At 36.3% G+C, this 22,215-nt stretch overlaps 1 protein-coding gene across 16 annotated transcripts in view; it reads right to left on the bottom strand.

Moving 5' to 3' along the window:
* The window catches only part of PCM1 (pericentriolar material 1), a 45,320-nt gene that overhangs the window by 3,565 nt on the left and 19,540 nt on the right, over window positions 1-22,215 (bottom strand). For 4 of the 16 annotated variants that reach the window (XM_072862198.1, XM_072862206.1, XM_072862208.1 and 1 more), the window contains 21 exons: window positions 22,072-22,201; window positions 20,084-20,218; window positions 18,315-18,505; window positions 17,315-17,512; window positions 16,294-16,516; window positions 16,007-16,152; window positions 14,844-15,037; window positions 13,476-13,653; window positions 12,438-12,796; window positions 11,733-11,891; window positions 10,865-10,921; window positions 9,451-9,623; window positions 9,238-9,366; window positions 8,520-8,640; window positions 8,059-8,196; window positions 7,682-7,815; window positions 6,446-6,580; window positions 5,668-5,865; window positions 3,294-3,353; window positions 1,332-1,470; window positions 433-581 (listed from right to left, as the gene is read on the bottom strand). In XM_072862198.1, coding sequence (XP_072718299.1) covers window positions 433-581; window positions 1,332-1,470; window positions 3,294-3,353; window positions 5,668-5,865; window positions 6,446-6,580; window positions 7,682-7,815; window positions 8,059-8,196; window positions 8,520-8,640; window positions 9,238-9,366; window positions 9,451-9,623; window positions 10,865-10,921; window positions 11,733-11,891; window positions 12,438-12,796; window positions 13,476-13,653; window positions 14,844-15,037; window positions 16,007-16,152; window positions 16,294-16,516; window positions 17,315-17,512; window positions 18,315-18,505; window positions 20,084-20,218; window positions 22,072-22,201 — 3,346 coding nt within the window. The remainder of the gene's footprint in view (window positions 1-432; window positions 582-1,331; window positions 1,471-3,293; window positions 3,354-5,667; window positions 5,866-6,445; window positions 6,581-7,681; window positions 7,816-8,058; window positions 8,197-8,519; window positions 8,641-9,237; window positions 9,367-9,450; window positions 9,624-10,864; window positions 10,922-11,732; window positions 11,892-12,437; window positions 12,797-13,475; window positions 13,654-14,843; window positions 15,038-16,006; window positions 16,153-16,293; window positions 16,517-17,314; window positions 17,513-18,314; window positions 18,506-20,083; window positions 20,219-22,071; window positions 22,202-22,215) is intronic. The other 12 variants (XM_072862202.1, XM_072862212.1, XM_072862213.1 and 9 more) reach the window with 7 other exon arrangements.

Raw genomic sequence — 22,215 nt, 5'->3', positions numbered from 1 at the left:
TTACTCTTCCTTGCTAAGTAGAAACACACTGTACATTTGCTCCATGTTTTTGTCTTTTCACTAGTTTGAAATAAAGACAGCAAGTTCTACTCTCTATTCATCAGCTAGTCAACAACACTTTAAGAAACTATTAACACCATTATGTGTGTTTTATCTGAACATTTAATTTTCTTTTCACTATAGCAGTTCCCAGGTAAACTCTTTGGTTCCACTAAAAAGATCTATTGTTTTAGCTTTTAAAGTAAAATGAAACAAATTCATTTTACAGTAAAATGGAAAGTAAAAATGTATGTAAAGTAAAATGAAATAAATTAATTCTTCTTTCATTAGTATGAAATCAGTGCAACAAGAAAAACTGAGGTACATACAAATATGTACTGAAAAGCTGTACACTGGCTTAGGTTTGTTTTGCATTTACAACTTTGGTGATACCTGTTCATTTTCAGTTGTTGCTTCACTGCTGGCTTGTAGTGACGTCTGCACGTCAACGGGTCCTTCCTCAAATTCTATTTCTTCATCTTCATTCTCATCTTCTCCACTACCATAGTTAGTCAGAGCTTGGGTTTCTGCTTTTGATAAACCTAAAGGCAAATCAACGTAAAACCACCTTCATATTCGATTTACATATTGACAGAGCCCGACAGAGTAAAAGTCAGGCTGCAAAATCCAAATCCCTTTTGGGAATTTATGGCAATGATCAATTATAACTCTTACTTAAAAACATTCTTTGAAATTAAGATACAGTGATGACTTAATATTCAAAGATCCATATGCTCCACATAAGCTATATTATGAACAAACACCACTGTGTTGGTGTGAAATACCTAAGTTATTAAACAAGTTGGTGTGAAGAATATAAATATAAGGGAAACCAAGCCATGAGTAGTTGGTGTAAGACGACAAATAGGACAAAAAAAATTATTAAAAACATATGCAAGCTCAAGGAGAAGCATATTAAAAAAAGTAATCATTTAAATGAAAAACTGCACAAAATTTCAGCAGCTTTCACATCATTCAGGTTAAAGGTTGAGAAACTTCAAGTTTAGCTCAGACAGGATATGTAACTTAAACAATGAATCTGATTCTAACGTGTTTTTACAGATCTACTGGTTACAAAGAGAAAAAGCTCCTCTAATTGGAATGTTTAAACCTTGACACAATACTGCGTCAAGGGTTAAACAGTACTGGAAAACTTTCACTGGAAAAGACGTGACTAGAAAATCTGTGAGAGGTGTTACACAGCAGTACTTCATGCAAATCTTGTTGTAAAATTAGTTGGTCAACACTACAGCGAAAGCACTGAATTAATGAGCTATATAAAAATCACTTACTTATTGCCACTGGACCACTTTCACTTTCCTCATCTTCCTCTTGATCAGATGCATCAGACCTAATACGTTCAGGAACTCCATTACCATCATACATTTCTGAGTCCTGTACTTGTTTAACAGTTTCAGTCTCATCCTTGTCCTAGGAAAACAAGGAACACTGTACAATTTCATGTTTATCTAAAGATTAAGTTATGGTTTCTGCATCAAGGAGTCACCTTTGTTTCTCAAACATAAAAAAATCTACAGACTAAAAATTAATGTTTAAGTAGTTCTTAAGGCCTCGAAATGACTACTGCAAAGCTACTCCTGAAACAGAGCACCAGAACCTACTAGAAGAGATCACGTGCAGACATAGCTATCAAGGACATCATAACTGAGTATTTCATTATCTGAAAAGCTTCACACTGATCATCATGCTCGCTTACAAAAAATTTCTTTAAATTAGATTTGTCATTATCAAGAGGAAGAAAGACACACCTGCATTATTACCCTCTAGCGACTTCCCTGCTTCTCCTAAATGATCTCTAGTAAAAATTAAGAATATTCCTAACTGCAGCTTCCCATTTCTTTAGCAATAGCTACTCAGCAGTTTCTCTGCTGAATAATTTGCTAAATACCTTGAGTGAATAAATTCTGCTCAGTCTACATGAACCCCAAGTAGAGCCCTGAGTTTGGCTCCAAATCTTGAAAGGACTCTTCTACACTACAGCAACCATAACAAGTGACATGCTGCTTCCCACTTTTACTTCCAAAGCAGTGTGAGAGAAACTCTAAGCCCTAGAAGAAAGCACTGACTCTATGCCCATTTAGGAAAGCATTCAACATTCTACTTAGTACATTACCTCTATCTTTCCCTTGGTTGGAAAAAGCTGAACATTCCAGCAGAAAATACAAAACTTCATATACATCCCCTCTCCCCAAACACAATGATTTTAGTGGTTTTCAAAACAAACTTAAAGAGAAAAGGGAGAAATTTTGGGCGCTAACATTTAATACTCAGACTTTGACTCTGAGGACCTCAAATACCATAGAATCATACAATCACAGAACCATTTAGGTTGGAAAAGACCTGTGCCCCAACTCAGAACATCTGCATTCTCCTTAAGATGAAGAGTAAAACTTATTCCATACCATTTAAAAAGAAAATGTTAATTGCTAAAAACAGTTAAGCACCATCTCTATGCACTCTCCTTGCTATTTAGTTCTTCAACGAATGACTACATTCTCAATGCTCTGAGATGCAAGTACAAGCAACAGCCCCAGACCAAATCCTACAATAAACACCTTCAGAACAGGTCTTCTCTTTTTTCTTTAAAATACAGAAAATGAATACTAAAAGGAAAAGCAAGTTACTACCCTAAAGCTGCTCAGCAAGTATGACAAATTATTCCATCTCGGTTGCATAGCATTCAACATAAACTTTGCTCTTTTTAGACTTCCACATTGTCAGTCCTAAAGCAAAGCTCATTTTACATGAAGGTCACCAATAATAAGCAGAAAAGCATCTTTAATACTATCTTTGTTTATCTGAATGCACTTCTTGAAAGGTAACAAGATAAAGTTTTATAAGAAATGCACTAAACAATCTTTATGCTTGCTGGTAGTGGATCTGCAGTAGAAACAGGAATAAAACCAAAAGCAATCAAGGAACTGATATCCAAGTCATGTTTACTGAATGCATATAACAACAGACTTATTGATGAAGGCAGGATTTTTTGGTAGTCATTTCCCAGACCGTCAACTCAAATTAAAAAAGGGAAATTATAATTTATTTTGTTACTTTGATAAAGCAAATCACTGAAAATAACAGAAAAGGGATAAACCCCATGATGTTTAATAAATTTATAAACATTAGGAAATGGGCTGCTTACAGATACTGGATTTATATGACAGAAAACAGTAAGACTAAGTGATCTGTGAAATTATCTGAGGAATAAAGACAGTTGAGAAGCATAAACATACTTTGTCCTCATCGACATCTTCAGCAGATGAACAAACATCCACCTGGAGACCTTTTTTTGCCTAGAAGAAACACAAACTGTCTTCAATTCTAAACTGAAATAACTTTGAAATACTGATCCAAACTAGGGCTTCATGAAAGCCTGGCTGAAATGCCAATCTCACCAAGAATTGCTATCTCAAAACAGGAGTAAGCCACAGAAACTTCTATACTATGAGAGATGTTTACACAGATGTCTTCAAAATTTTAGAGTTGCAAAACATTATAAAAAACTGTGCTAGCCCTTTTTATTTAAACAATTATGTTTACATGGCCTAATTCTCCAGTCTGAGGTTGAATCATATAGAATTAGATACACCAGCTCCTGTCAAGACAGAGAGCTGTGTTTTTCAGTGTGGAATCTAAAACCAGCTAGCTTCCTGGACTCAAGACAGCCACAAAATCGAGGAAGATCAGATGCGCCTGCATCAGGATCCCAGATCTGAAAGCTGTGAGAAGACCACCTAGAGATAACTGTGCAGGTCCATCCAAAGTAGCCAGAACCTACCAGTTCTGGCTAATCTCTGGCTCTGTTGAATCTGAACTGCTGCCACAGCAACAAGGCAAACATTGACCTTAACCTTAATTCTGTCTTCCAGGAGAGGAGAAGAAATGCCAGATCTAAGTTGGCTCCATGCATTCTCATAGCAGTGTATAAACCAATCCTTTTTGTAACAAAGACCCAATGAGCAACCTCACATAAAACAGGAAGTCATGTCCAAATCCTTCTGGATTCAGAGTGTTTCTCTGGCCTCTTTACAAGGTACTCTGCAGTCTCTCTCACACTAGCCATATTACTGGTATATCTAAGTTGAACTATCTTGAAACATAACTGATGATATGCTTAAAACTACTTATAGGACTTCATGACAGATTCACAAAATACCTTCCATTGACATTTTAAAATAAGAATGACTTAAGGGTTTGCTTTGGTATTTGTGTTTCTAAAAGAAAATTGAAAAGACACTGAAGTCATAACTATACTATACAAGAAAAAACACTGAGGTGGACACTTGATCGATTTAAGTACATGAACATGATCTGTTTTAGTGTTTGTTTTGTAAACAGTTCATGTAACTAAAAAAAAAAACAACACTATGTTCCTAAAAACTGCAATACTAAAATTAAAAATGGTGATGTAATGTCTTTAATAATGTAAAGAGTGCAAAAAAATCCCAAAACTTGCTTTGTCAGAGCAGAATACGTACTACAGTCTCAAATATTTCTGAAAAGTTTATATATATTCTACACTCCAGTTCTGGAAAGTGATACTTTCTACATATACCAACAAGCCAACTATTCGATGACTTCATATGACTTATTCAAGTTAGGCAAAGCTGGTGCCTAAGCAAGCTACTGCAAGGAAAGCTGTAGGCTTAACTGGAGACATGTCAAAATATTTAGCTGGGATAGAGTTAAATTTCTTCATAGTAGCTGGCATGGGGCTACGTTTTGGACTTGTGATGAAAATAGCGTTGATAACACAGGGATGTTTTAGTTCCTGCTGAGCAGTGCTTACACAGAGTCAAGGCCTTTTCTGCTCCTCACCCCACCCCACCAGCGAGTAGGCTGGGGGTGCACAAGAAGTTGGGAGGGGGCACAGCTAGGACAGCTGAGCCCAACTGACCAAAGGGCTATTCCATACCATGTGACTTCATGCTCAGCATATAAAGCTGGGGGAAGAAGAAGGAAGAGGGGGGATGTCTGGAGTGATGGCATTTGTCTTCCCAAGTAACCATTACACATGATGGAGCCCTGCTTTCCTGGAGATGGCTAAACATCTCCCTACCAATGGGAAATAGTGAATGAATCCCTTGTTTTGCTTTGCTTGGGTGTGTGGCTTTTGCTTTACCTGTTAAAACTGTCTTTATCTCAACCCACAAGTTTTCTCACTTTTAACCTTCTGATTGTCTCCCCCACTCCCCCGGGGGGCAGTGAGCAAGTGTCTGTGTGCTGCTTAGCTGCCTACCGGGGTTAAACCACAACAACTACCCAATGGCCCCACATGTTAATACTATTTCAACACTTGACTATTCCTTCCTACGTGCACGTATAACCATTAAAACATTTCCTCTGAATTACCAGCAACAAATCTACACAATTTGGTATCTGTAACAGACACTCATCTATAATACAGGACATCTCCCTTACTGAGGAAAACTAGTTCATGCTTCTACACAAGCAATACTGTGACTACACACCACTAATCTGTAAAAAATATATAGATATGGTTTTTATCTATATATACAACGTATGAACGTAATCAAAGTAGTTTAGGAAATGCAGATTTAGGAAACTCGGAAAAGCTACATTTTTCAAAAATATAATAAAACAAACCTCTTTAGCATAAGACTGTATCACTTCAGTAGTTTCTGTTTTTCTTTTACATCTCTGCTTTACAGAAATACTGTTGTTGTCCAAGTCTTGCATGAGTTTAAAAAAGGCTAATTCATTAAATAACACTTCAGAGATCTCCACAAGAAGATCCTCCCCACAATCTTTTAATTTTCTACCAGCAAATTTTGCCAGTGAATCCTGTGAAGAGAAATAATTCTTCAGTTTTTGAAACAGGCTTTCAAACTTCAAAGACTAGGTATCTGTCATATTCCTAATAACTCAAAATTAGTTAGGTATAATAGCTTGTACTTTTTTAAAAATATGGTTTAGTGTCTTAAAAAGATTTTAAGTAGAATCTCCAGTCACATAACACAGAACTTACCAAGTTACTGATTTAAACTCTATGCTTGTAGGGGGGGGAAAAAAAGACAGAAAGACAGACAGACAGACAGAAAGACAGACAGGAAAGAACAGCCTATTGATTTTCAGGAATTTACATAAAATGTCCACGAAGAGCATCACCAGAGCTCTCCTTGAAGACAGCCACAGGCAGGAGATACACCTCTCACTATTTGGCAGTGATGAAAACTAAGTTCTGTGCATGGTAAAGCTTTAATTTTAGGAAATGAGGTAATACCTCATTGCTGTATCAAAGCTGAAGGAGAACAGCAGCTATGCTACTAAAGTTGTAAAATATAACTTCAGGGAAGTTGATTTATCTGTTGCTCATTATACAACTTGCAATAGTGTTGCAAAACAACACGGAACAACTACTAACCTGAAGTATACTGCCAAGCTGCTTATGAAAGAACTTCACAAATTCTTTACTTTCATCGTTTTGTTGTGTAAGAGTCAAGACCATACGTCTTACTGATGTCAGTAATTGAGAAGAGCATGCTTCATCCATGTGCTCCTAAACGAGTATCACAGAATAAGCTTAGTTACCACTTAAAAAAAAAAATTAGCCATCAACTCAAATACTGAAATTAATTTATAAGAAAATCACCTGTCCACTGAAGGAACAGCACTCCATGAACAAACAGGTCCTAACCCATCTTGCAAAACAAACTAACTGAAACACAGTTATAGCAGATACCATACTTCACTAATGACTGATTGGCCATGACACACAAAGCTTTATCTCAATTTTTCAGTACATTAGTACATGCCATCTTTTAACATTTGGACAAACTAAGAATCTTCATACATTGTGGTTGTGTACTCAAGTGTATTAAAGCGTATGTTAAGATATCTACTGTTGTAAGCTTCCTTAAAATTGCGAATGAAATAAAAGTCTTCAGGCACTGAGACTGTGGCATGTCAACAACATAAGTTTTCAAAACTAGCATCAACCAAGAACCTTATTAAACAAACCTAAGCTTATATACTGGGCATACTATAAAAGGGAACAGGGAGATAACTTAAGCATCTTACAACTCAATCTTCTCTGCTCTTTAACCTTGCAAAGAATGAACTGTGACTATTTCTCCTCCTTTAAAGTAGTACATTTCTCCTCCGTATTCACAGAGGTTTACACTCTCAACAACTTTAAAGATACTTGTAAAGAGGAGAAAATAATGCTAAAAATCAACAACTCAGAGCTGTTCTTCAAAAATATCTCAAGTTACATCATATGTAACAGTTTTAATCAAAATTATCTCAGTTCGATTTGCTGAAAGGCAGCAAATTTTCTGAAGTACATTCTCAAACATTTCTATTTGATTTGGTAATCTCCAAACACAGAAATCTCTATTCTTCTCGATGTCAAGTCCACCAGCCCTATGCAATCTAGAAACCTTACAATTTCTTTCTCCTACTAAAAACTCCACAGAATCTTTCTGTTGGAGCATTTAATCCTTACTTCATCCTCAGCGAGGTCTGCAACTTAACACATATTTATTGATAGCTGTTGCTAAAAATGCAAGTTATCCATTTTAAATAATGTTCTTCTATGCAATTATGCCGGTCCTTTTCCTATTCTTCTAATTCACACATTATTGAAAAGAGTTCTTACCTTCAGAAAAGGAATGACCTCCTTCATAATTGCTTTAATCTGCCGGTCAAGTTGCTGAGTATCTATACGAGGACATGGAACAGCAGAAACTTCACTTGACTGTGGCACAGGAAGACATTCACTAGTACTTGGACCTCATAAAAAAAACCAAAACAAACATTGAAGTCATTCAGCATTACTATTAAAGAAATACCAATTTCAAAACCATATATTTTCCTTTTTTTAAAAATAAATCATATTTACTTAAGTATATAAAGATCCTTTGAAACTTTGCTAAGTTTTGAATATAAATGAAGAAAACAAGTCAGCCAATGATTCTTGATATTTAGAATAGTTATTTTCTAAAACTAAGCAAAATACGTATATTATGTGCATACCTTCTAATTTAGCAGCAGAAGCACCCTGAAAATTACTAGAGCAGCCCTCAGAGTCAAGGGTACTTTCAGCTTCAATTTTCATACGCTCATATTCCCTCATCCTAGCCAAAGCTTGATCTAAGTGAATCACTGTGTTTCCTATATTTAGAATAAAAACACCTTTTAATCTAAATAAAAAGTTTTCAATTGATAGACAAGTAAACAATGATAAAAATGAATTTGAAGCCACAAGTTTTGAAATCTACATATAACTGTAGCTGAGTTATAATATTTCATTACACACTTTGATCAACTCAAAGTGTTTCACAAGTGGCTAATTTCTCTAAGTGTTGCTTTACAAAACACATGATTACACACTAAAAAAAATCAAAGAACAGTATACTATTTAAGCGTAGACAATTGCAGGCATTTTAGGAGGGAGGGAGTAACACTTAAAACATTGTAAATCACATCATTCCTACCAAGATCATCAGTGGCAAAGGGTTCAAAATTTGAAGATGTAGACATAGTACTCCCATTGTCTGCATCATTTTGTTCGCACTCTTGACACGCTTCTGTAGAAAAGTTCTTGCCAAAAGTTTCCTAAAAAACACCAAACAACTGAATACAAAGCAGGAACACACCATCCTCTCACAGGTGAGTCAACAAGCCAGCAATTCTTTTCAGCCACACGCTGTGGTATCAAGACTTGTCATCAGGCTGCCTGCCTGAGGAACAACCTTACTTTCAGGATATAAATCCATCAGGTGACTCTACCACGTTTGTTTCAACTACTTCAACTATAACACACATAAGAAACTGTACAGAGGCATCAGTGATTCCTTAAATACAAAAAAAGCAAAAAATTTTTGGGGAATCTTGTGACTGGAACTTGCCCTGACCTTACTCACAAGACGATTTTGGCTCTTGTTGAGTAGCGGTTTCAGATTTATGGCCCTCCCCATGTTCTATTCCTGCCTGACACATCACTCATTTCCAGCATCAAGAATCCTACCATATTTAATCACTTTTGCATTAAGATTCTCTTGCATCTCTTTGTTTAGAAAAGTCTGTATAAGTTGGTATTAATTTTAGAAAAATTCAATCACTAGTATGAATGTTTCAGTACACAAGCATGCATGTAAACTGAAAAAATAGGAAAAGCTGACAGTAAAGTAGCTTCTGAACCTGAAAACGTACATCATCTGTAGAAGCCAGGCTTTCACTGGGAGTGAGTTCAGAATTTGATGCCATCCATGTTGCAGAATTCAGTGATTTTGTGCACTTTCCTTTTTCGTTGTTCTCAGATAAATGTCTGGTCACTATATCCTGGAAAAGATAATAAATCTATACTGTAAAAAAGGATCTAAGATTTGTTTGATTCATACACAAGATAAAAAATTTTGTGCATACCTGTAAAGCATATAGAGCCCTTTGCCTCAGGTAATCTGTATTTAGCAGCTGAAGCTCATGGAAAAGTTCAATAAGAAAGTGGGGACGAGACTCATTTTGAGAAATAAGAGTTGCCACTTCAGAATAAATTGTGTCTCGCAAAGCTTCAAACATAGAAAGATCACTACCAGTTTCTGTAGAAAAAAAGGAACTCTTTAAGTCCTTGACATACATCCAGTTGAAAGACAACTGCCTATTAGGTATGCAAGTTACAGGTACACAAATTGTATCTCAATCATTGTAGATTCCATTATATAGCTACTTTCTTAAAGCTTACTCATTTCCTGAAGGGCAACAAAGATTTAAACATTCTGAAATAATACTTTATGCAATCCTTTATATACAAAATAAAATGTAAAGCATTCATAGGAATAATTTTATTTACAATTCTGAACAATATCTTTAGAAAGTATCCTTTCTTAAGGAGAATATTGCACACACCACAAAGTTGCTTTCAGAATAGGTATTCAACACTGAAAATGGAGTTTTAAGATATTTCAAATGAGATAGCCAAAGGTCTCAAGTTTATGTAATACAAGCAGTCCACACTTTTGCAACACAAGCAACAACATTAAGAAAGCTCTAGACTGAATTCAAGAAAGCCACTCCTTCCCACACCTCCCACACAAGCATAAATCCTACATTCTCATACATGTCTAATATAACTTCTGAGTCTCACATAAAACCTCTTACCCTTAAGCCCTATTACATATGTATGAGAAGACAATATGTCCCCTAATAAGTCTCCCATTCCTTTGAAAATTAAGGATTATTCTTGCATCACAACAGTTAAATTATTACATACGTATTTTAGCAAGTGTTGAATGGAAAAAAGTTAAATTTGGAAAACTCAGCTTAGTTTAACAGATGCTTATTTGTTAGTATTCAAGTTAATGAAGTTATTAGCAATACAGCAAATGTTACTGTGCAATTTGATTATCTGCAGTATAAAAGTACTGGTAAAATGGTTTACCAGTATTTTTAAACATAGAAGCAAGCTTTTTCAACCTTTAACAAGCCACCAGAAATCGCTTCCCTCCCCCATTAATAAAATGTAATAGCAGCTTTTAAACATACTAAAAATGCCTACTGAAATTAGTTTTTTGTTGTAATATCTACCTGCGTATTTTCCACTTGTAATTGTGACTAACCAAGAACACGATAAACACGTTCTCCACAATTATAATTCAAAGTACTTTGTATCATTGCATTTCATGCAAATTAAAAGTAACTTCCCTTGCCTTGTTTATAGAGAAGGTGCTGCAATAGTACTAATTTTGAACATCTGCTAAACAGTCTGAGTTATAGGACCAAAGCTAAGAGAAAAAAAACAAAAAAATAGGACGTTGTTGAAGCTAAGCAGTGAATGCATTACCTGGCGCTTCAATGCATGCATTTCTGTTAGACTGCTGCAGAATTCTCCTAGCATGCGCTGTAGGAAAGTGGGGATAGACAGTGATAAACACAAAAATGCGCACCAGAAATAAAGACAGGGTCTATACAAAACAGCAGGAGGAAGACTGCTTAGTCATCCAAACCACATCAAAGCTGCTTATTGTGAGAACTTGACTGGTAAAAGTTTATTACATATACCAATAAACAGCTCTTAGTGTGGACACAGCTACATTGACAAAGCTGTACATCATGCTACAATGACTAAAATTTCTGCATCTTTCAAACAAAACAAAGGTACTGGCAGAACCTAAAAAGACACAGAAGAGAGTATTTTTATGATCTAGACACAAGAAAAGCAGTGCAGATGGCAAAAATGTAAGGGTTTATGTGATGTTATAAGATTGAATTTTAATGATATTTGACAGAGTTCCTTTAAGCATGACTAGAAAGAAAACATGTATGCAGTACAGGATGTAGTTTAAATGCTAAACAAATTTTCACCTGTTGTGCAGTTACCTTCCATGAAAACACTAACAAATGGTGAGGTTTTTGGTTGGCTAGGTTTTTGTTTGTTTTACAGTAACAGGTTTGTTTCTAAATTATTTTAATCAAGTACCTAATCTACAGAAAACACCCAAAAGCAATCAATACCCAACTTTGGTTTTTTTTACACACTTTTATGTTTACAGAATCATTAGAAATTAAAAAGCAAAATTCACATGCTAAAAATACAGTGTTATCGTCTTGTCATAGTACACCGTTTTTAAATAATACACTAGCAACTAAGTATGGAGGTGCTTTACTCAGAGAAGTTCACAAAACAATTACTGATATTCAGAAAAGAATACCTGAAGACATTTCTGTAGATCTGCTATATTTAATTATTTTTTCCAACTGTTCCCGATTCCTTTTGCTGAACACCTTTGCATGAACAACCTCTTCAGAGTGTCTGCTTTTATTGCTCTTGCAGGGTTCACATGCACTAGAAGCGCTTGCACTTTCATAACCTTATAGGAGGGAATGAAAAGGAAGAAATTAAAAAACAGCTTACAAAATGCTTTATTACTTTTTAAAAAATTTGTTCGAGGGCAATCTCAAAGATGCAAAATACCAATGATGTTTCCTAGCCAAAGATTTTCCTCTGTACACTGAAGCCATACAGTAGCACTAAATCCTCAGTGACTGCAACAGTACTATACATGCTAGTACTGTCCCTCTCATTCAGTATTTTACTGAAGCACATCTTTCAGCAAGTCATCCAGTTCGAACATGAAGACATAATGAAGAGAAAGATTCTCCTAGTGGCTTATTCCAAATCTTAGCGTACCTGCATCCACTGTCCATTCAAATAATGATGTCCTAATTAGTTATGCTTTTTATTTACTGAAATACTAAAAAGCCTTATGTAGTTACATTATGTAAAATGAATTAATATTTCAATAACTTATTTTCATTATTATAGGTACCATTTACGGAGAGTAAATTCTCTGGAATGTATTGATTATAATCCAAGTTGAGTTTGCCATGGTATCTAAGATTACTTTACAACCTACCAATATTTTTAATTCTGCCTTTTAGCTGAGAAGAACTCTTCCTCTTATTCTTCAATTTGGGTGTTTTATCTTTTGATGCCAAGCTTGCTTGCGCTGACGCTTTTCTAGATTTAAAAGTCTTTGTCACAGTAGTTGGGTCTACTGGATCAGGCATGCTACTAAAACTCTCCAAAGACTCTTCATCAAACTCTCTCCTCCTGCTCATATCAGACTGATTTTTATGACTAGAAGCAATGTTTTGTACTGAAACTGCAAAACCTGCTTTCAGCTGAGACTGATCATCTTTTTTCACTTCCTGGCTATCATTAAGCCAAGTTGATCTTTTTTCCTTTTCCTCTTCAGGTTGTCTATGACTCCTTCTGTCAGAAAGGAAGAAAGAAACAAACACCACAATATATCACAACCTAGTCTCCCAGATAGAAATAGCATGTATGACCGGGCAAATAGCTTTACCCATAATGCAAGTTATCTGCCCTAGTTACTTAAGTCATCAACTGAACATTGGGAAAAAAATCTACTGAGAACCCTTCCAAATGGAAAACAGAAGATGTCTGAAGAAATTCACATTTATGACTGATTTCGACCTCAATATACTTATGCAGCTATTGCTGTGCTGAAATAGTACTATAGGACAAAACATTTCTTAAAACAGCATCCATTAAAATCTACTGTAGCACAGAAAATAAACATTCACCGAAATTATATCCTCTAGTCATTCAAACAGATCAATTTCAAAAAACATGGAAATGAAATCTTCCTCCACTTACAAAATATATCACAAAACGACTCCAACACTATATTTGATCTTAAAATACTCATGAAATGATACATTAGTTAATATACAGAAAAGCAGAACACTTCAGTGAAATAAAAGTAAAAAAAAATGGAAACTGCAAAAGTAAAGCTCATCTTGTAATTCTGTCCTGTACCTGGAAGATAAATTCCCTAAAAGAACGATGAATTTCCACAAGCCCCAGACAAGGGAGGAGAGAGGGAGGAAAAATGATTAAAGGAGAGTTGCACTGTGACATTAAATACCTTTGTTTTTCTGCTCCATTAGAAGAACTGCTTTCAAAAGGTTTGGGGAATGCCATATACTCAGTTTTCCCAGAAGCATTATGATCTAAAGGATGTTGCTGCTGCTCACCGCTGTGTGGGGAAATATTGTGTGCAAAATCTCCAAAACCAGAAGGAAATACTGGATTATAGTTAATACCTACAAAGTAAACAAGAGTCAGAAGATACTACCTCATTTATCTGTGTGATAAAAGTCAAATTTGAGACATATTGTGTGGCAACATAAAATTATGAAGGAAAAATACAGCGGGGAAGTAAGCAAAAACTGTTTTGTCACTGCAAGAATCAGAATTTATCTTAAATGCAGGTTTCGAACATTACTGGATACTACACATGCCACCACAATCCCATCAGTGCAGAGATGAAGGTACTTCAAGAAACCCCAATAAAGAGCTCCTACAAGTGAAGGTAAAAATGACATCAGTTCCAAAAAAGGCAGACTTCTGTCTGCATGAAGACTTTATCAATACTTCAACTACCATCAAACTGACAAGAAAATTCCAACGGTACAAGTATTCATAGGGCCAAAGAAGTAATAAATTCATAATACTTATTTTAACTTTAGAATCTTTATAGTAGGGGCAAATTGAACGTAACTATTCTTCTGTGCAGGTTCCGTATAATTTAAAATATATCCTTAAACAGAAAACAGACTTTAGAATCTGAAAGCTACAATCTAGGTCGATTCCTGTTTCCTGAAAAGGCTGAAATGTATTATTAAGACAGCTTTAACAACTTCTAATGATACAGTAAAATACCTACATTTTTTTCCATTTCAAATTCAACAGTAAAAGTAGATTTGGTAATGAGATAAGGAACACTGTATCCAAGTCAACAGTTACTCTATACCTCTGATGGGAACAAAAGTTAGTAACACACTCCATTTACAGGCATTTCAAACAAAAATGAGTGCTGGAAGTTCTAAGAAAAAAGAGAAATAATTACTAAGTGCCACCTTAAAATTAGAGGGTTCACTTAGAACACTATTAAATGATTGCTGAAGGTATGTAAAAGCTTCAAACATTGCTTTGCACATGTTGGTTGAAGAACATTTAAAGTGTTAACTTTATGGAGCGGGTATTTTCAGCTATCACCAACTCCTTATTGAGAAAGGCTTGTTTTTCATACTGAAGTAAAAATATACAATTGTTAATAAACATTAACAAACTTCTGCTAGGATAACACGGACTCATTCAAGTGCTGTTTGAGACCGTTTCAATATAAAGGAAAAGTCACAGTTTCAGCAAGTTCACATTAAGATTTCAATTAAATGAAGGAACAGAAATTTTTAAAATTCATATTACTTTTCACACCTGTAGTAATACTCACCTGAAGCAAAGGAAGAAAAATTAGTAAATCCTGGTACATTAAACAGGTTCACAGGTTGTGGGGGAAAGCTGAACGGACAGAAAACAGGAGATGGAGGTGGTGGTGCACTACTGCTGCTCTCCTTTCCTGATGGCTTCTCTTGACACTGTTGTTCTTCTTGATGGCGCATAAGATCATTTAACATTTGTTTCAACCTTGAAAACAAGGAAAAATAAGCACTTGGAAAAAAAAAAAGGCAGCTAAGGGAAAGTTGTAAATTTATGCTCAAGTAATTTGATATTCATATTATTTCACCTGCCTCATGTTATGTACGTAAAGAACTGCTCCATTTAGCTAGTAAAAAAACCCATTAAGAAAGAAAAAACAACTTGTATTTAATCCTGAGCGACAGACAGGAATGGTTTTAAAATCAACTGCTCTGTACTTGTGGTCATGTTTACAGAAGTTAAACAACCTTGCAAGAACAACAACAACAAAAAAGAGTAGATACTACAAAAATAAGCAGGCTGAAAAGGAAACTTAAATAGAAACAACCAAAGATACAAAATATTTGCAGAAGTGGCATTAAAACTACTTTAAAATATGATATAAGAGGCCAGTAACTATATATCACTTACCAAATACAAAACAGAGATTACGAGCTTGAACTTTCATGCAATGAATTAAACTATTATATCTTTTTCTAAAAAAGATCATTGTTCAGAAGCTAGAAGTAGTACATCCAAACAGAGCGTAAGCACAAATTCTAACTGACAACACTAAGAAAGGACAAAAAGCTTTTCCATCACTTTTCCATAACCATTAGAATTCAGAATCTTACCAGATAGTCTAGCAAAGACTACAGACATAAAAGCATATTCAGGGAAAGCAAGTCTAAACCAAAAAAGCCAAATAAAGCTATCACAACAGATTTTTAGAAGAGATGCCAACTTTTGGTTCTCTTCACTAAAGATTACTCAAAGAGAGCCATCTCAAAGGCATTAAAGCAGTGGTGAAAAAAACAACCAAAAATGCTGTATAGCATTTCAAAAGCTTGTAATCAACTTAGAAGTTCAATAGTCTCATATTTAACCATTATCTGTAATCTTTTATTCACATAACCATGTTCTCTGTTACTGAAGCATTTCAAATTCCACAGTCAAACACTAACACAGCCAACAAACCTTTGGACATTATTCTGCTGCCAAGTCAGTTGAGTGTAACACTGATTCAATTGATGCATAATAAGATGCACTTGTGAAGATGCAACATTATTGGGCATCATACTGTAAGGGCCCGTAAGCAAAGTCTGTAGAAGACAAGAGAGGGTCTGTGGAAAGAAAATACATGACAGTGACCAAATTACCCAAACCAGAAGTTATTGCTGGAAAGATTTGGGGGGGGGGGGGGGGGGAGGGGGGCAGGGAGGAGACAAAGTAAGAACAGCAAAGTAACTGCTCTTCATATCTACCTGCTGATCCTGCATCAAAGTTTGACAAATGCTGACACTAAATTCATGCTGTTTCTTCAACTGATTGATCTGCTCTTGCCATTGTTCCTTTTCTTCCACATATGAAAGTTCGGACATCCACCGAAGGTTTTCCTGACGTCGCATACTTATGTTTTGCTGTTGCCTGGCCTTAGACAATGGACGATAATTCCCATCTGCTGAAAGAGGACGGCAATTTTTCCACCTGGGTGGGGAAAAAGAGGAAGAATGAAGACAAAAGCTGACATTTCAAACAACTTCTTCTAATGATACTGCCATTATTCAAATTATGTTTCAGTTGTGCATCAACAACTCATTTGGCACAGGCCATTTCAGCGTGCCAGATAATCACCCATGCAATTTCATCAACCCAACATTATCCTAAACAAATAGAAAATAACAGCCACCCAACTAACAAACAGTGTCAAAAAAGAATTGCTAAGGATGTTTCTGGATCTTGTTTTTAGTACCATCCATTACTGATATATAATACATACTCAGATGAAAATAGAAGCCACCAACATAATATACTAAGCATTAACAGGCCCAGCTCCTGACTAGAACGCCACTATCTACCAAAATTATTTTGATATTAAAACTAGAGGAAATCAATTGAAGAGATATACATTACTTTTAACATGGCATTTTCATTTAGTCAGACAAAGCTTATTAAGGAAATCAATCAGGTAAGCAAGAGTTAAAAATACAGATTCTATTTTAAGCTGATTAAAACAATATGGGAACATAAGGAGCTACTGCAACACAACTGGAGAGCACAACGGCAGACAGTTAATGACTGAAAACAGAAGAAATAATCAAATTAGTTACACATATTGCAACTGCAGACACTTGGACAAGAAAGTGCCACCGCACACAGCTCCCTAGCAAGCAGAAAGAAATTTCACTTTGCTGTAAAAGGATGCCTTTTAGTTAATGGAATGCTTCTTCCACCCCTTCCAAATATACTCTGACAAGCATCAGATCAACAAGTAATGCCACTAACCTATCCTTGCTTTCTTTAACAAAATATGCATTTTCTGGTATGTTGTTATTGGGATAAACAGAGAAACTGTCATTCAAACTTGATGCATCTTCTTCCTCTTCTTCTGCCTGACCAACTCCATCAGAGAGATAACCGTCTTCATCTCCATCCTCTTCATCTAGTGCACACTGGGTAGAACCTCCCCAGGTAGCCATTGTCCTAGTGAACATTGGAGGAGAAAGAAAAAAAAAAAAGAAAAAAAAGGGGCGAACAAAAAGAAAAACGAAAAAAGGGAAAAAAGAACAAACAAAAGGAACAAACAAGAAGAAAAAACAAAAAGGGAAAAGAACAAACAACAAGAAAAAAGGGAAAAAAGAACAAACAACAAGAAAAAAAGGGAAAAAAGAACAAACAACAAGAAAAAAAGGGAAAAAAGAACAAACAACAAGAAAAAAGGAAAAAGAAAAAGAAAAAGAAACAAAAAGAAAAAAGAAAAGAAGGGTGTTTGGGAAGGGAGGAGTACTTTTTTTTTAGTTTATGACAAATTATTAAAACAACCTGTTGACAATTACAAGTCTGTCTATCTTCAATTAATCAAGCTGCACCAAAATTAATTTAAACATTATCTCACCAATGCAAAATGAAACTAGTATTCTTCTGATACTGGGACAGTTAAATAAAATTACTTATGGTTTCAGAAAATTATTACTTCACTATTGTTATAAATGGTGTAGAGATGAAGAAAAACTACTCTGAGCATTTGGCATCTTCCACACATTCTCCTCTCCTTAGGTGATTTTTCACCATTTATGGAGCAGGGGAGACTAAATATGCTGGGAAGACCCGTCAAACTGGCAAGTTGCCAACTAACAGTCACTTTAGAAGTCAAGAAATTAATTTACTGCTCTATTACATCATCACATTCAGTGCTTAGATGAAAACAGAAAACTGTCCCAAGACTGACATCTCACTAAACAACAGAAGCACCCACTGACTAACACAGAGTGACTCGTATTCTTACTTTTCAGTCCTACTCTGCTGTGGAGTACACTGAGCTTCTGATCCTTCGCTTTTGACAGATGCAGCAACAGTAGATATTGTTTCTGCGAGCTCTCTCCTCCTCTGATGTTCAGCCATTAAAGCTTCAAGTTGCTTTCTTCTCTGTCGCAATTCTTCTCTTAAAATCTCATGTCTTCTCATCTCAGACCATAACTGTTTGCCATAAAATGGAAGACATTAGAATATAAACAAAATAAATACGATCTAAAGCACATCAAAATTTCAATATTTGATAGTACACTGATACCTTTTTGTTCAGGCATTGGTATTATACTGTAACTGAAGCCACACCACAGATAGATGCAAAATGTTTACTATTAGTAAACACTAAAAAACACTAAAAACACTCCCGTGTTTACTATTTATCCCAAATACTGCAAAATCTAAGAAGGTAATTAAACATTACAGGACAGAATTTTTTAAGAAAAACAGCACGTGTTTCACTCAATACTGTTTTTATCACATAATTTATGCATTATTAGTTAGCTCATTTAAGTAGCATGACAGAATACTGTCTGAGAAATCTGAAAATTGTGTCAAGTACTTCTTTGTTATCAAAGTAGAGGATACAACAAAAACATTTTCTGCAGCCTGCAGAAACTTCACGTTGCAATGTATGTTTGAACAAGACTTAATCAAGCCATGATTTACAAAGAGCACGTAAAGGGAAAGGTACAGGTAGAAAGAGGCCTTTATCTACCTTAAATGAGCTACAGTGAAAAGCATAAATGGCAAGATACTTTTACAAACACGTAAACAGCATAACATAATAGCATAACATACAAAAACAATTGTGTAAGTGAACTAGACTGGAAAACGCAGACTTAAGAGACACAGGCAAGTGACAATGTACTCAAGCCTGAAAGCAACTGAACTAGTTGGTAGTGCTGGAGCTAAGTTTTCCAACAAAAATCCATACATATTTTGATAAATAATAACCCAGACTATTTGTAGAGTTGCAATTGCATCAGCAATTGTATAAGCACATTCATTTTCGAGACAGTTTCTTTTTAGCAGGAAGAATTCAGACCTTTTATTTAGTGAAAAGAGACAAGTTGTCCTATAATGCTTATTTGGAAGATGCCAAAGTTCTGAAATTCTCTTCTTGGAGAAGGAAAATTTGGCTTTTAATGACAACAGTACAGGCATTGCACAATCAGCCTCACCTAAACTGTTAAAGGAAAATTTACCAGAATGCTGATGCAACTCGCAGAGAAAGTCTATTAAAAAAAGTATTTTTCAGATATTCATTTCTAATGTCTATTCTAGCCAGGAAACACTTTTCATCACATATCCCTCCACCCCTACAAATGCTAGCATAATTTTCAGAAAGATTAAGTAAATCCAGATCACTACTGAAGATATGAATTTTGGAGGAAAAGGGGAAGGAAGATGCGTAGAAGATAAACTAAGTTTCAAATTCTGCCATAATTTTCTTCATGGGTGACTTGCCTGTGGTATACACTATCAAAGGTACACAGTACAAATTCAAAATTCATTCAACTTCCACATTAATATTTGGCAACAACTGCTGTATTTGGGCAAAGATCTCTTGCCAGTTCAGATCAATATTTACTTCTTTCCAGAAATGAAACAAAGAATTTATACACACTTTGTTAAAATGGCTACTACTCCACTCCCCATCCCAAGTACTTAAAAATGTGTCCAAGTTACCTAGAACTTTTTTCAATTTAAACCTTTTTAAGTCACAGAATATCAAGTATGAAATACCTCATTGCCTACTGGTACAGGTTCATCAAATTCAAGTAAAGGCTTGCCAGCTGCATTACACTCATTCACGGCAGGAGTTGAGGTTGCTGGTGAAGTCTGCCTATTTGCTGGGCAGTTACCCAGGCTAGCTGACAACTGAAAGAGAAAGCAAACTGGCAAAATAGAGTAGAGTAGCTTTCTAAAACTTATCTGCTGTTAAAACACAACACAGTTCTGGCTTTATGAGACAGGAGAATTAGTATTCAGTGAAAAGGGATTTACAAATCAAGACTAAATACTTATTTCAGAACTCAGCCAGGAATCAACAAAACTTATTTTTATGTAATAATAGTATTATATCGTATTGGGCTTGCATGGCAAGGTTTTGGTAGCAGGGGGGCTACAGGGGTGGCTTCTGTGAGAATGTGCAAGAAGCTTCCCCCGTGTCCAATAGAGCCAATGCCAGCTGGCTCCAAGACGGACCCACCACTGGCCAAGGCCAAGCCAATCAGCAATGGCAATAGCGCCTCTGATAAACATATTTAAGGAGGGGGAGAAAAACGTGCACAACTGCAGCCGGAGAGAGGAGTGAGAATATGTGAGAGAAACAACTCTGCAGACACCAACATCAGTGAAGAAAGGAGGGGGAGGAGGTGCTCCAGAAGCTGGAGCAGAGATTCCCCTGCAGCCTATGGTGAAGACCACAGTGAAGCAGGCTGTCCCCCTGCAGCCCATGGAGGTCCACAGTGGAGCAGATATCCACCTGCAGCCCATGGAGGACCCCACACCAGAGCAGGTGGATTTGCCCAAAGGAGGCTGTGACCCCATGGGAAGCCTGCACTGGAGCAGGCTCCTGGCAGGACCTGTGGACCCATGGACAGAGGAGCCCATGCTGGAGCAAGTTTGCTGGCAGGACTTGTGACCCTGTGGGGGACCCACACTGGAGCAATCTGTTCCTGAAGGACTGCACCCCATGGAAAGGACACGTGCTGGAGCAGTTTGTGAAGAACTGCAGCCTGTGGGAAGGACCCACACTGGAGAAGTTCGTGGAGAACTGTCTCCCATGGGAGGGATCCCACGCTGGAGCAGGGGAAGAGTGTGGGGAGTCCTCCCCCTGAGGAGGAAGGAGCAGCAGAGACAACGTGTGATGAACTGACCACAAGCCCCCATTCCCTGTCCCCCTGCGCTGCTCAGGGGGAGGAGGTAGAGAATTTGGGAGTGAAGTTAAGCCCGGGAAGAAGGGAGAGGTGGGGGGAAGGTATTTTAAGATTTAATTTTTATTTTCTCATTATCCTACTCTGATTTTGTTTGGTAATAAATTAAACTAATTTTCCCCAAGTCAAGTCTGTTTTGCCCATGACAGTAATTGGTGAACGATCTCCCTGTCCTTATCTCGACCCACAAGCCTGTAATTATATTTTCTCTATCCTGTCCAGCTGAGGAGAGGAGTGATAGAGCAGCTTTGGTGGGCACCTCGTGTCCAGCCAGGCTCAACCCACCACATAATAATGCTGTAGATGCACAGTATCAATAATTTACTGCTCACTTCATCGAAAAAAGTTCATATTCAAAGAGTATGAGAACCAGTACAGCACTGTGCAGTTAAGTTTGAATACAATAAAGTGTTGATCATGCTTACAAGATACAATATTGTTTCAAAATACCAGACCCTGTAAATGACTACTAAGAGGACTGAAGATACAGTGACTAGCAAGTATGGAGAGACAAATTTCAGGCTAAAAATAAAATGGAAGGTTCTGTCTTTGAAGACTTTAAATCAAGGCTTTTGAGGACAAACTACAGTGAAATTAGAGCTTGATACAGCAACCTACAGTGGAATGAGATAACCAGAGCTCTTCTCTAGGCTTACAAGTCCACCTGCTTATAGTATACAAGTATTACCAATTTTAAGTGTTTTCCAATTTTTATAGTGAAAAAATGGTGTGAAAGATTACTGTATTTTTCATTGCTCAACAGCTTAAGAAAGCAAAGAAATACATTCTACCTACTTGAAGATCAGGACAAGCTTTCTGTAACACTTGAATTTTTTCTTGAATTTCAATCAGTTTTCTTCTTTCTTCTTGTAACTGCTTAAGCTCCCGTTGCTGCTGCTGAAGTTTAGCTTCATAAAACTTCTCTCTGTGTAAGTAAGT

This window comes from Ciconia boyciana, chromosome 5 (assembly GCF_034638445.1).
Source record: "Ciconia boyciana chromosome 5, ASM3463844v1, whole genome shotgun sequence".
NCBI lineage: Eukaryota > Metazoa > Chordata > Aves > Ciconiiformes > Ciconiidae > Ciconia > Ciconia boyciana.
Note: the sequence above shows the minus strand (reverse complement) of the source record. Positions and strands in the feature narration are given on the sequence as shown.